Source organism: Triticum dicoccoides, chromosome 5A, assembly GCF_002162155.2.
Source record: "Triticum dicoccoides isolate Atlit2015 ecotype Zavitan chromosome 5A, WEW_v2.0, whole genome shotgun sequence".
NCBI lineage: Eukaryota > Viridiplantae > Streptophyta > Magnoliopsida > Poales > Poaceae > Triticum > Triticum dicoccoides.
The window spans coordinates 505,025,355-505,039,712 of NC_041388.1; the positions used below are offsets into that span (position 1 = coordinate 505,025,355).

Sequence of the window (14,358 nt, forward strand, 5' to 3'; positions counted from 1 at the left end):
GCAGCCCTTTCTGATTTAGTGGCGAACGAGCACGATCGAAACGTTGCGGGACCGAAAAATGATATGAACACGAGGAGGAGCGGAAAAAGATTGTCTTAATCATGTGCTCGAGGGACCCACCTGTCATGCAGAGTCCGTCGTGGACCCAGCTGTCATCCACCGTGTTACATGAAGGAGCGTTGAGCGGGCATGAGCTGGGTACACGCAAAAGTACCAGGCAGCAGCTAGCGCCAACGTTGGGTTTGTTTAAAGCACAAGCGCACGTGTTCCATGCGCATCTTCCCCCGTCCACCCACATTATATATAGACAACAGGGGCCTCCTCGACTCTCCCCACACCGAAGCTCACATTTTTCCTCGTCGTCTCCCCGGAACCCGCTCGACATTTGCTTTCCCCTTTGCCATTCGTGCGACTCGTGAGAGCAGCTAAGCTAACCGGAGAGCGATGGACGCCGTGGAGTTGTCCTGGGGCGCGCGGTTCGTCGGGCTGGCCTTCTTCGTCCTGTCCGTCCTCGTGGTGGCGCTCGCCGCGGTGCTCCTGCTCGTGCGCCGGTGGCCGTGGTGCAGCTGCCATGTCTGCCGGACGTACCTTACGGGCTCCTGGGCCAAGGACTTCACCAACCTCGGAGACTGGTACGCGCACCTGCTGCGCGAGTCGCCCACGGGCACCGTCCACATCCACGTCCTCGGCTGCACCGTCACCGCCAACCCGGCCAACGTCGAGTACATGCTCAAGACCAACTTCGAAAACTTCCCCAAGGGCAAGCGCTTCTCCGCGCTCCTCGGCGACCTCCTCGGCGGCGGCATCTTCAACGTCGACGGCGACGCCTGGCGCCACCAGCGCAAGATGGCCAGCCTCGAGCTCGGCAGCGTCACCGTGCGCTCCTACGCCTACAAGATCGTCGCCCATGAGGTGGAGACCCGCCTCTTGCCCGTCCTCACCGACGCAGCCGACAAGGGCAAGGTGGTCGACCTCCAGGACGTGTTCCGCCGGTTCGCCTTCGACACCATCTGCAAGATCTCCTTCGGCTTGGACCCGGGCTGCCTCGACCTCGACATGCCCATGTCGGACCTGGCGAACGCGTTCGACACCGCCTCGCGCCTCTCCGCCATGCGGGGCGCGGCGGCTTCGCCGTTGGTGTGGAAGATGAAGCGGATGCTCAACATTGGGTCCGAGAGGGAGCTCAAGAAGGCCATCAAGCTCGTCGACGACCTCGCGTCGGCGATGATTCTACAGCGGCGGAAGCTGGGTTTTGAAAATAGCCATGACCTCCTCTCCCGGTTCATGGCCTCGGACGGAGACGTGCAAGCCATGGACGACAAGTACCTCCGCGACATCGTGGTCAGCTTCCTCCTCGCCGGGCGGGACACGGTGGCCTCCGCGCTGACCACGCTCTTCCTCCACCTGTCCAAGAACCCTCAAGTCGCGGCAGCCATTCGCGCGGAAGCCGGCGGCGACAAGCCGTCCACGTACGAGCATCTCAAGAGCCTGCAGTACACGCCCGCGGTGCTGTACGAGAACATGCGCCTGTTCCCGCCCGTGCAGTTTGACTCCAAGTTCAGCGCTGCCGCCGATGTGCTCCCGGACGGAACCTACGTGGAAGGAGACTCGCGCGTGATGTACCACCCGTACGCCATGGGCCGCATGCCGAGCATCTGGGGCGCCGATTACGAGGCGTTCCGCCCCGACCGGTGGCTCACTGGAGCCGGTGGTTCGTTCGCGCCGCCCAGCCTGTACAAGTACCCAGTGTTCCAGGCCGGCCTCCGCGTGTGCCTCGGCAAGGAGCTCGCCGTCACGGAGATGAAGGCGGTCAGCGTGGCCGTGGTGAGAGCTTTCGACGTGGAGGTTGTCGGAGAGAATGGCCGCAGTGGCTGGGCGCCAAGATTTGTGGCGGGACTCACGGCGTCCATCAGCGGTGGGCTCCCAGTGAGGATCAAGCGCGCTTCGACGTCGAGTGCAGACTTCAAATAATTACTAGTGAAAAACTGGGATGCGCTAACAATGTACATATATAGAGAGAAATAAGTAGGAGATATCAGTAGGATAGTTGTTTCTTTAATAAGAAAATCAACACTTTCATCCGTTAATGTTCACCGTTATTTCCAAAATTTCATGCTTAATTGTGCTATAATTTCAGAAAATCGACCGAAAAAGGAAGGTTACAGGTCTCAGGCATCTAATGAGACCAAAACACTTGATAAACACATATACGTTCATAAATTCATAGACCGGAATCCTCCCTATTTCTATGGCTGATACTCCACTCTCTGACTGAGATACGTTTCATCATCCAAGTATTTAGTAATAAAAAAGATATTGCCTTGGGGATGATGACATACTCTTCATAAAAATAACTTCTTCTCGAGCATTATATAATCATTTACCTTAGCGCTAGTAATGCAAATATACAAGCATTTTTCTCTTACATTCACTAAAGCAGTTACTTGTAAGATTTTGTACCGAACTGATGAATACCACTGATTGCTTTCTGATATCCCTGGCTAATAACGTAGTGACAGAATGATAATACTATTGGGCCCTGAAGATCAAGGGTTTCTAATATCTTAAGGGCCTGTTTGGTTCCAAATAAGTCACCAACTTATAAGTCAAAAAGTGAAAAAAGTGACTTATTTTGCCAAACAGACCCGACTTATAAATCACCCCAACTTATAAGTCATAAGTTGCTCCACCCCAACTTAAAACTTATAAGTCACCCCCTTTTGCGTGGGTCCCACCACCTGCATGATGTTGATTGGTGTGAAAAGGTGTGTCAGGTGACTTATAAGTCTGGTGACAACTAAACAGGCGTGACTTATAAGTCACTAGTTTTAAGTCACCTGACTTATAAGTCGGGTGACTTATTAAAACCAAACAAGCCCTAAGAATCCTTCCTCGGTATGAGAAGTAAGATATCAAATCCGCGGAGTTCTCCTATGAGCCAATGATTAGCTCTGCACTCAACTAAAAAACTTTTTCATTGTCCCCAACTTAGTCAAATGAAGTTGTCAATCTCACTAGCTTTGTTAGCTGCAAAGATTAATTATTGTGTTTGGCACTGTTTTTTCTATGCAAAAGAACAAATATTCAGAATATTAAAGAACAATAAAAGTGTAAATTGGGGTTGCATTTATGAGGAATAAAGGATCCGATCCAAAATTACCATGCCTATGACGTCTGAGCCGGAGAGAGTAGTTTTGATTGATGATTGCGAGTATTCGCAGACTTGATGAATCAATATGATCAGAATGACAATGACAAAGTAAGCTAATGAATATTACTAGACATATAGAGTTAACCAGAATGCAAGCACGCAAGACTTTCCAGAGCAAAAGATTGCGGAGGATTCTCAACAATCGGTAGCGTTACAAAGTATTTTGTGGAATACATAAATAGCTGGGGATGATTTTTTTTTTTTGTATTTTGCGTTTCCTACTCATAACTAAAGATAGAGAACAAGTGCATAAAATAAAAATTATTTAATGATAAAACAAATAAGCACACACGAGAATATTCACCCCACACTATTGCTCCCCGACAACGGCACGAGAAAAATGTCTTGCTAACTCACAAGTTTAGGGAATCAATTGTAGATTTTTCGATAAATAAGAGTGTCAAACCCAACGGGAAGCTAAAGGTAATATTTATATTCCCTTCAAGTTCTATCGACCTCCGATATAACTCTACGCACACTGAATGTTCGCTTTACCTAGAATAAGTATGAAACTATTTTGTAGGTGTGATGCTAGAACTACTTTGCAATTGCAAGAATAAAACAAGGAGTACTTTGGGAGATAATAATAGTTAGTTGTTTAGTATATAGATTTCTATAAAACAAAAGAAGTATTTTGTCCATAGGCAATCGATAACTAGACTGGTAATCATTATTGCAATTTTATATGAGGGAGATACATGAGCTAACAAACTTTGTGTACTTGGATCATATGCACTTATGATTAAAACTCTAGCAAGCATCCGCGATTACCAAAGATCATTAAGGTAAAACCCAACCATAACATCAAGGACGTGTTCGGTAGCTCTCCAGCTCCTGGCTCCGTTGACTCCACGAGTGGAGCTGGCCCGAACACCCTGACTCCGCGCCTGACTCCGCGGAGTCGCAATCGAGAAGCTGGCAAGCGTCGTAGTGTAAAAAGCGAGGAGTCGAGGAGTTGGTCTTTCCCAGATCTCAGAAAACAAAGAAGTTGGAGTTGACTGAAATTACATAGGGATGCCACCGCCAAGTGAAAAGCTAGCGTACCGGTTCGCTATCTAATCCTCTCCCGAGGGTGAGCTTTGCCTCGATGACCTCAAAAACGGGTTCACGTCCCAGCCTTTTTCCTAGGCCTACAACTAGCAGCCCAACAACTATTGCCGACTGGGCCACAAAACGCTAAATGGGCTTTCAACCTGGAGGAAAACGACCGAATCCATAAGCTATGGTGCTTTGTCTCAAAAAAAGAAGAAGCTATGGTGCCGAACGAAACGCTACTTCTGGTTTTTTGGATTTTTTTCAAAACTATGACACATTTTATAGCAAATTCGAAAACTATAGCAAAAAGTGGAAAAAAAAATCAAAACTAGCACCCCGTTGGCCACGCGTGGGCCGAAAAGGGTGTTTTCGGCCTCCCTTTGGCGAAATGGACTTTTCGGCCTTGCCTTTGCCGAAAAGGTGCGTACCTGGGCCGAAAAGACCTTTTTGGTCAGGAGTATGCCGAAAAGTCCTTTTTGTCAGGAGTAGGCCGAAAAGTCTCTTGGGCCCACCTTTTCACGTTAATGGTTGACCGAAGTAGCATGGCTCCACTCTTCGGCTTACGTTAGGCCGAAGCGATTTTTTTTAAAATTTTGGTATATAAATACTATGCAACCATTGCCCATCTTAGACATTGAAAAAATATATTCTCACAACCCTTTCCCCTCAATATTTTCCTGCCAACTCTTTCCCGCCACCCTTTTCCCGCCAACCCCTTCCAGTCATATGTTCCTGCCATCTGTTTCCCGCCAACCCCTTCTCGCCATATGTTCTCGCCAATCCTTTCCCGCCATACCACAGTATACCATTAAATAAATTCTTCATATTAAAAAAATCATGTTTCTCAAAATCTTTTCACTTTTTTTAAATGGCTTCACAATTCAGAAAAACATTAACCGTATATCAAAAAAATATTCAATGCGTCTTCAGAAAATTTTCAGCTTATACTACAAAAATGCTCAGTGTATATTTATAAATTGTTCATCACTTAAAAAATCAATAAATGTTTGGAATTCTAAAATTTTGTTCATGTGTTCAATAACTTTTCACGTTTTAAAAGTTTGTTCGTATTTCAGAAATTTTTATTTTAAATAATTATTTAAATTGCTAAAGTAAAATTGTTCACTTTTTTTGAAAATGTTGACTTTTTATAAAGAAAGGGATCGGTTGTTGTACATTAGCCAGATGCTATCCTATTTGTCTAGTAACACATATACCCAGCGTGAGGTCAGGTTTTTGACTCCATCGCTTGCGCTTTTATCCCATTTTTTTAAAATATGAAGAATTTATTTAATGGTATACTGTGGTATGGCGAGAAAGGGTTGGCGGGAATATATGGCGGGAAGGGGTCGGCGGGAAACGGGTGGCAGGAACATATGGTAGGAATTGGTTGGCGGGAAAGAGTTGACGGGAAAATATTGAGGGGAAAGGGTTGCGCGAAAATATATATTTTCAGTATCTAAGATGGACAATGGTTGCACAGTATTTATATACCAAAATTAAAAAATATCGCTTCGGGCCATGCAACTTCGGTCAATCATTAACGTGAAAACATGGGCCCAAGGGACTTTTCGGCCTACTCCTGACCAAAAAGGTCTTTTCGGCCCAGGTACGCACCTTTTCGTCCAAGGTAAGACCGAAAAGTCCATTTCGGCCAAAGGGAGGCCAAAAACACCCTTTTCGGCCCACGCGTGGCCGACGGGGTGCTAGTTTTGATTTTTCTCCACTCTTTGCTATAGTTTCCGAATTTACTATAAAATACGTCATAGTTTTGAAAAAAAAATGGTTTTTTGTACGCGGAGTTGGAAGCTGGCGACGGAAGCTGGCGACGAGGATTTTTGGGCTGTGGAGAGCTACCGAACACACTCTAAGTATCAAGTCTTCTTTATCCCATACGTAACAACCCACTTACTCGAGTATAAACTTCCGTCACTCTCGCCACCCACCATAATAAAATCATGAACATATTGCAACCTCCTACAATGAGAATCCCCATGCTTGCGTGACACGAAGGGCACCATAGGACAACACCAATAAAACATACAACTCCAACCAATCACGATCATCAATCAACCATAGGACAAAACGAATCTACTCAAATATCATAAGATGACCATACATCATTGGACGATAATATATAGTATTAAGCACCATGCTTAAATAGTGATTACAACGGGGAGAAGAGGTCTTACACCACTGCATAGAGGAGGAGAGAGTTGGTGATGACGGCGGCGAAGTTGTTGGTGTAGATCGCGGTCATGATGATTACCCCGACGGCGTTCCAGCGCCACCGGGAGAGAGGGGGAGAGAGCCTCCTCCTCCTTCTTCTTCCTTGGCCTCTCCCCATAGATGGGAGGAGAGTTCCTCCTCTGGTCCATGGCCGCCATGGTGGCGGAGTGGCAAGAGCCCCTCCTAGATTGGAGACCTCTTTGTTCCCTTCTATTTCATGTTTCTGTTTTCTGTTCCTTCATCATTTCTTAAATTTCGGATGATCTGTTACTCTGATTGGGCTGAAATTTTAAGGGGATTTTTATTCATAAATTATCTTTCTTGCGGCGAAATAAGGGAAGAAACCGCCTTACAAGGTGCCCACTACCCACCTGGGCGCGCCTGGCCCTCCCAGGCGCACCCTGATAGGTAGTGGGCCCCTCTAGCACCGTCTTGCGTTGATTCTTCTTCCAAAAATTCACATATATTACAAAATAAATCTTCATAAATTTTATCGTGTTTGGACTTTGTTTGATATGGATATTTTGCAAAACAAAAAACATGCAACAAACAGGAACTGGCACTGGGCACTGGATCAATATGTTAGTCCAAAAAATAGTATAAAATGTTGCCAAAAGTGTATAAAAGTTGTATAATATTGGCATGAAACAATTAAAAATTATAGATACGACGGGGACGTATCAACATCCCCAAGCTTAATTCCTGCTCGTCCTTGAGTAGGTAAATGATAAGAAAAATAATTTTTGATGTGGAATGTTACCTAACATAATCTTGATCATTTAATCTAATCATGGCATGAATATTAAGACAAGAGTGATTCAAAGGAATAGTCTATAATTTGACATAAAGACATCAATACTGAGGCATCCCAACAAACAATCATTTCTTTCAAAATATCAATGCTAAAGAACGGTATCCCTACAAAATCATATAACCTTGTCATGCTCCATCTTCTTAACACAAAGTATTTATCATGTCCTACCCCGATGTCAGCCAAGCAATTGGTTCATACTTTTTTAACGCGCTTTAACTTTTTCAACTCCCACACAATACATGAGCGCAAGCCGTGGATATAGCACTATGGGTGGAATAGAATGCGGTGGTAGAGATTAATATGGAGAAGACAAAAAAAGTTTCACATGGACGCGGCTAATTAATGAGTTATGAAGATGCCCATCAATTGATATCAATGCGAGGAGTAGGGATTACCATGCAATAGATGCACTAAGAGCTATAAATGTATGAAATCTCAACTGAAAACTAGTGGGTGTGCATCCAACTTGCTTGCTCAAAGACCTCAGGCATTTGAGGAAGCCCAACATCGGTATATACAAGCCAAGTTCTGTTATGAAAAATTCCCACTAGTATATGAAAGTGACAACATAGGAGACTCTCTATATGAAAAACATGGTGCTCCTTTGAAGCACAAGTGTGGTAAAACATAGTAACAATGCCCCTCCTCTCCATTTCTCTCATTTTTTATTTTTTTCTGTTTTTTCTTGGGCTGTTTTTGGCCTCTCTTTTTTTTCTTCCTTTTTTTCATTTTGCTCGAAGTCTCATCCCGACTTGTGGGGGAATCATAGTCTCCATCATCCTTTCCTCATTGGGACATGCTCTAGTAATGAATAATGATGATCATCACACTTCTATTTACTTACAACTCAATATTACAACTTAATACTTAAGACAATATGACTCTATATGAATGCCTCTAGTAGTGTACCAGGATGTGCAATGATCTAGCGTAGCAAAGATATGAAAAAAGGATAAGCCATGAAAATATCATGCTAGCTATCTTACGATCATGCAAAGCAATATGACAATGAATGCTCAAGTCATGTATATGATGATGATGGAAGTTGCATGGCAATATATCTCGAATGGCTATAGAAATGTCATAATAGGTAGGTATAGTGGCTGTTTTGAGAAAGATATAATGAGGCTTATGTGTGATAGAGTGTATCATATCACGGGGTTTGGATGCACCGGCGAAGTTTGCACCAACTCTCGAGGTGAGAAAGGGCAATGCACGGTACCGAAGAGGCTAGCAAATTGCGGAAAGGTGAGAGTGCGTATAATTCATGGACTCACATTAGTCATAAAGAACTCACATACTTGTTGCAAAAGTTTATTAGCTCTTGAAGCAAAGTACTACTATGCATGCCCCCAGGGGGGAGGTTGGTAGAGTTAACCATCGCGCCCCCCCGGACTCCATGCAAAGGAAGACAATCAATAGCAAAACCATGCTCCAACTTCTTAGCATAACGAGAGACTATATGTGCATGCTTCGGGAATCACAAACCTTAATACCAATATTCCTACTAAACACAATCACTCACTAGTACCTCCCACATATTATCATCTCTATGTCGCAAAACTATTGCAAAGAATCAAACATATCATATTTAGTGATCTACAAGTTTTATGCAGGATTTTATGACTAACCATGTGAGTGACGAATTCTTGTTGACTCTCTAAATAAATATAAGTGAAGTAAGAAAGTATAATTCTTTCTACAAAAGACTTTTCCATGCTTTAATAAATATAAGTGAAGCAAAAGAGTATTCTACAAATAACGGTTTTCCATGTGAATAGAAACAGGCAATCCAAACTTCAAATGATATAAGTGAAGCACATGAAGCATTCTATAAAGCCATACTCAAAAGATATAAGTGAAGTGCAATGAGAATTCTATAAATAAACCAAGAACTATCTCATACCAGCATGGTACATTAAAGAAAAGTGAAAACTAAACACACGAGACGCTCCAAGAATTTATGCATATCATGTGAACAAAACGAAAACCTAAACATACCGATACTTGTTGAAAAAAGATGGGATGCCTTCCAGGGCATCCCCAAGCTTAGACGCTTGAGTATCCTTGGATATTTACTTGGGTTGCCTTGGGCATCCCCAAGCTTGAACTGCTGCCTATCCTCCTTCTCCTCATATCGAGACCTCCTTGATCTTCGAACACTTCATCCACACAAAACTTAACAAAACCTTCGTGAGATCCATTAGTATAATAATGCAAATAAATACTTTAAGTACTGTTGCAAACACATTAATATTATATTATTGCATTATACCTATTGTATTCTAACTTCACCATGGCTTATACCCCCTAATAAAATCCATAGATTCATCAAAACAAGCAAACATCTCAACAAAAATAGAATCTGTCAAAAGCAGAACAATTTGTAGTAATCTGAACATTGACCATACTTATGTAACTCCAAAAATTCAGAAACATTAGGACAAAAAAAATTATAGCAGTACTATGTAAAAAATTCAGAATTTTTTCATGTTCCAGTAAAAAAATGTAAATTCACACACTACAACAAAAGTTTCTGTTTTTGCACCGCACATACCAAACAAGCAATTTAAACATCCTAAAGCCAAATCTTGGCACATTATTTTTATAATACAATGGATTTTTAAAAGGGGGTAATTATTTTTGTTGAAAATTTTCTATAGTTACGATTCACAAAGTTTCCATGGGCGTGAAGAAAGTTCAAGGATGCCCCCACTTCAACGGTGTTCGTCTTTCTCACTTTCACTTTTCTTTTTGAAATTTTTTAGATTCCCCCCTATATTTTTTGTTTTAAAACTTTATAAAAGCACACAATAGAAGTAAATGACTCTCTAAAACTTCTGGGTTGTCTCCCTGGCAGCGCTTTCTTTAAAGCCATTAAGCTAGGCATAAAGTGCTCAAGTAATTGATCCACCTGGATCCCAAGGTATATCAAAACCAACTTTAATTAACAATGATTTGTAATTTAGTAGTGAGCACAAAGTAATATATCTCATGTAACAATGAAGTCTAACTCTCTTCTGATGCATCGACATGTCATAAAAGAACAATTCATGCACACAAGGTAAAGGCCGATACATGCATAAACAGTTCCTTGCAATTTTATTGTGATAGAAACATGGAGAGGTGGAAATGTTGTTCCTCTCTCATAATAATTGCAAGTAGGAGTAGCAAGCTATAACATCCCAAATTTTCAATTTGGAATGTTATACATAGGTCATCAATGCATATCATATTTTATTGCATTTTGTTTTGCGATTCTAGAAAATGCTAAGCAACTAAAGGACCCACGGAGAGAGTTGGGGATTTCACTATTTTCATATTTGAATTTTCTCAAATATTGAAAAAGGGGATCATTTTGGTTTTAATTATTTTTCCTCGCCAAAAATATTTCAAATTAAAATATATGAGAGGAGATAATATGACTTCTCCAAAATAAATGAAATATTGGGGGGAAATGTTAAAATAAAATAAATATTTTTATCTGGATTTATTGCAATTTTATTTAAATTAGGAAAAATATGCATTATTATTAGAGGACCGTGAAAATTTATTTCAGGATCTGTGGACTTCGTTTGGTTTTTCTTTTATTTATTTTACTCTGTTCGTTAAAAAAAATGAACCGACCTACGGGCCGTGCCCGAGCCGGACTTCCCCGACCGACCCCTTTAAAAGGCGAGGCCCGACCGCCCCGCCAGCCCAAGCCGCCAGCCCCACCGCCTGAAACCCTAGCCGCCGCCGCGCCTCGTTTTTCGCGCCGCCACCGCCTCGGTTTCTACGCCGCTGCCCGCCACCCGCGCCACCAACCAGTGCCGCGGCCGCCACCGCCGGAGCCCCGCCGGAGTTAGCCACCACCGCCGCCGGTCTTTTCGCTCGGTTAGGTAAAAACCGTCTTGGTTTTCCGGAAAAACCCTAGATCTATTTTTTATATAGATTGGTTCGGTTTTTTGTCGGTTTATTTATTTAGCGGAGTTAGTCCGTTCGTTCGTTTTAACGAACGTTGTTCGTCGGTTAGGCTCAGACAGCAAACGTTCGTTCGTTAGTCTTTTCTTTTTATTTTCGGCCAGGGACCTATCCGCGATTATTTTTATCATAGATTAGCCCTTGATCTTCAAACCCTCGCCGTTTCTTAACTGTTTGTCCAAATCCAGTGAAACCAACGCCAAAATCTTTGTCTCGAACCCCTCTCTCTATGTAACCAACTTGAACAAGGTTTTGACAAATTTAAAATTTGGTTTCAAGCAGTTTTGTCTACGAAGTTCTTTTGACTATCGTTTCAGTTCCGCAGCTCCGATTCGATCGATTCTTTTTGCAAATCGAACCTCTTCAATTGAACTTTCAGCTTGGGTCTTCTTATCTGAAGTTTTACCCTTGCATCTTTTCCTGAGTGCTTATGTATGCTATTGTTTGTTTGCGATAGAATTCCCGGAGTGCGCAGCGTGCTACTACGAGTCACTAGGTTTTGCGGATCATCGGCAAAGAAAGTAACACATTGATCTTACCCCTTTATTACCCTGTTTTTATGCATTAGTTACAACCCTCAAACATTGCGTGAGTAGGATCTCTTAACATTTGGGTTTCGGGAAGTAATTGATGAGGTAGAGCCTATTTCCCTTATATTACCAAACCCCTGGGAGTTACTACTACGTTATGCTATTTATTGCCATGCTATGCTCGTAGACGTGGATTGGATTTGAGTGTATCCATGACATATGTGAGATTATTAATTAATGGTTTACTTAAGGTGGCTACTTAAACACACATCTGGGTGGATTGGTTGCGGGCACCTAGGGATATACCAGTGCTGTCCTTTTTGGTTCGCCACCCAGGCTCAAAGGGATCATAAGATTATTCATGCTAGAAACTTCCGTGGGCAGCCACAAGCTATTATGGGCTCTAGCATAGTGGAGTAAGTTGCATGACCTCTTCCAGTGGTAGGCTAGCAAATGTAGGGGATGTAGGTTGGTACTGTCTACCCGGGGTTAGAGTTAATGCTTCTGAAAGACCGTGTCTCGGTCATCCGTTTCTCAAACACCTTGTAGTGCGAGAAATCCAATAGAGGAGATCGAGTCTTGTGGGGAAAAGTGCGCAAACCTCTGCAGAGTGTACAAACTAATCATGGTTAGCCGTGTTCCCGGTTATGGACATCTTGAGTATCTAGTACTTGGATTATCCTGTGGATCTCATCACCCTAAATTAAATTTGTTGGGATGCTAATTACTTCTTAATTGGGATTGAGATGGGGATTTACCATTCTCAATGTTTATCAACTACCATGATAGTTAAATAAAATATATTCCTTTGTTGTAGTGAAAAATTGGCTTTTCGCAAAAAAAATTATAACCATAGAGCCTCCACCAACCATATATGCATGTAGTGATAGTGAGGGAGTCCTGGATTAGGGGGTCTCCGGACAACCGGACTATATCCTTTGGCTGGACTATTGGACTATGAAGATACAAGATTGAAGACTTCGTCCCGTGTCCGGATTGGACTCTCCTTGGCGTGGAAGGCAAGCTAGGCAATACGGATATGTAGATCTCCTCCCTTGTAACCGACTCTGTGTAACCCTAGCCCCCTCCGGTGTCTATATAAACCGGAGGGTTTAGTCCATAGGACAACAGACAATCATACCATAGGCTAGATTCTAGGGTTTAGCCTCTATGATCTCGTGGTAGATCAACTCTTTTAATACTCATATCATAAAGAACAATAAAGCAGGATGTAGGGTATTACCTCCATCAAGAGGGCCCGAACCTGGGTAAACATCGTGTCCCCTGCCTCCTGTTACCATCTGCCTTAGACGCACAGTTCGGGACCCCCTACCCAAGATCGACCGGTTTTGACACCGACATTGGTGCTTTCATTGAGAGTTCCACTGTGTCGTCACCGTAAGGCTTGATGGCTCTTTCGATCATCGGTAGCGATGCGGTCCAGGGTGAGGTTTTCCTCCCCGGGCAGATCTTTGTATTCGGCGGCTTCGCACTGCGGGCCAATTCGCTTGGCCATCTGGAGCAGATCGAGAGCTACGCCCCTGGCCATCAGGTCAGACTCGGAAACTTAAACTACACCGCCGACATCCGCGGAGACTTGATCTTCGAGGGATTCAAGCCTGTGTCAGGTGCGCCGCACAATCACGACGAGCACGACGTAACTCTGCCGTCGGACAGTATTCGGGAGATCGCATCTGCAACTACTCCGGCTTTCAATCCGGAGCAAATCGCGCAATCCAAGGACGGAGGGATAGACCCTGCCATGGAGGCTGCACTCTCAGTGGCGATGGAGCCGGATACTGACTTCACCCCTTACGAGAGCCGTGTCGCTGAACCACTGGATTCGTCTCCGGCCACGGACTCCGAGCCACCTGCATCCGCGCCTATCGAATCCGACTAGGCGCCGATCATGGAGTTCACCTCCGCGGATATCTTTCAGCACTCGCCTTTCGGCGATGTGCTAAATTCATTAAGGTCTCTCTCCTTGTCAGGAGAACCTCGGCCGAACTATGTCCGACTAGAATGGGATGCGGACGACGAAGAAATTCGCTGCCCACCCACCACCCACTTAGTAGCCACTGTCGATGACTTAACCGACATGCTCAACTTCGACTCCGAAGACATCGACGGCATGGACGAAGATGCAGGAGACGAACAGGAACCAACGCCCACAGGGCATCGGACAACCACTTCATCACATGACATATACATGGTGGATACACCCAAAGAAGGAAATGGCGAAGAGACAGCGGAGGATGGCCCCTTCAAGAAGCAACCCAAGCGCCGACGTCAGCGGCGCCGCTCTAAGTCCCGCCATAGCAAAAACAACAATAACAGCGCAAGAGAAAATAACACTCCAGTCAACTCCAGAGGAAACAACGACCACATTGCCCCGGCGGCAGAGCACAATGAAGCAGCAAGCGGCGAACATAGTACAAATCCGACGTCTGAACACGGCGACGCTGAGGATAAACCTCATCAAACCCCCTCTCGGGAGGAAAACAGTCCAGACAAAGATGCACACATCATCCCGGAAACGCACTTGGAGCAAGAGAACCTCCGCAGAAGGCTTATTG

At 44.0% G+C, this 14,358-nt stretch overlaps 1 protein-coding gene across 1 annotated transcript; it reads left to right on the forward strand.

The window, feature by feature from the left end:
* The first annotated feature begins 339 nt into the window (after positions 1-339).
* Positions 340-2,091, forward strand: LOC119302422 (cytochrome P450 94C1-like). The gene has a single exon (XM_037579463.1). It carries the CDS (start codon positions 445-447, stop codon positions 1,969-1,971), a length of 1,527 nt encoding a protein of 508 aa, XP_037435360.1. The 5' UTR covers positions 340-444; the 3' UTR covers positions 1,972-2,091.
* Positions 2,092-14,358: the final 12,267 nt, after the last annotated feature.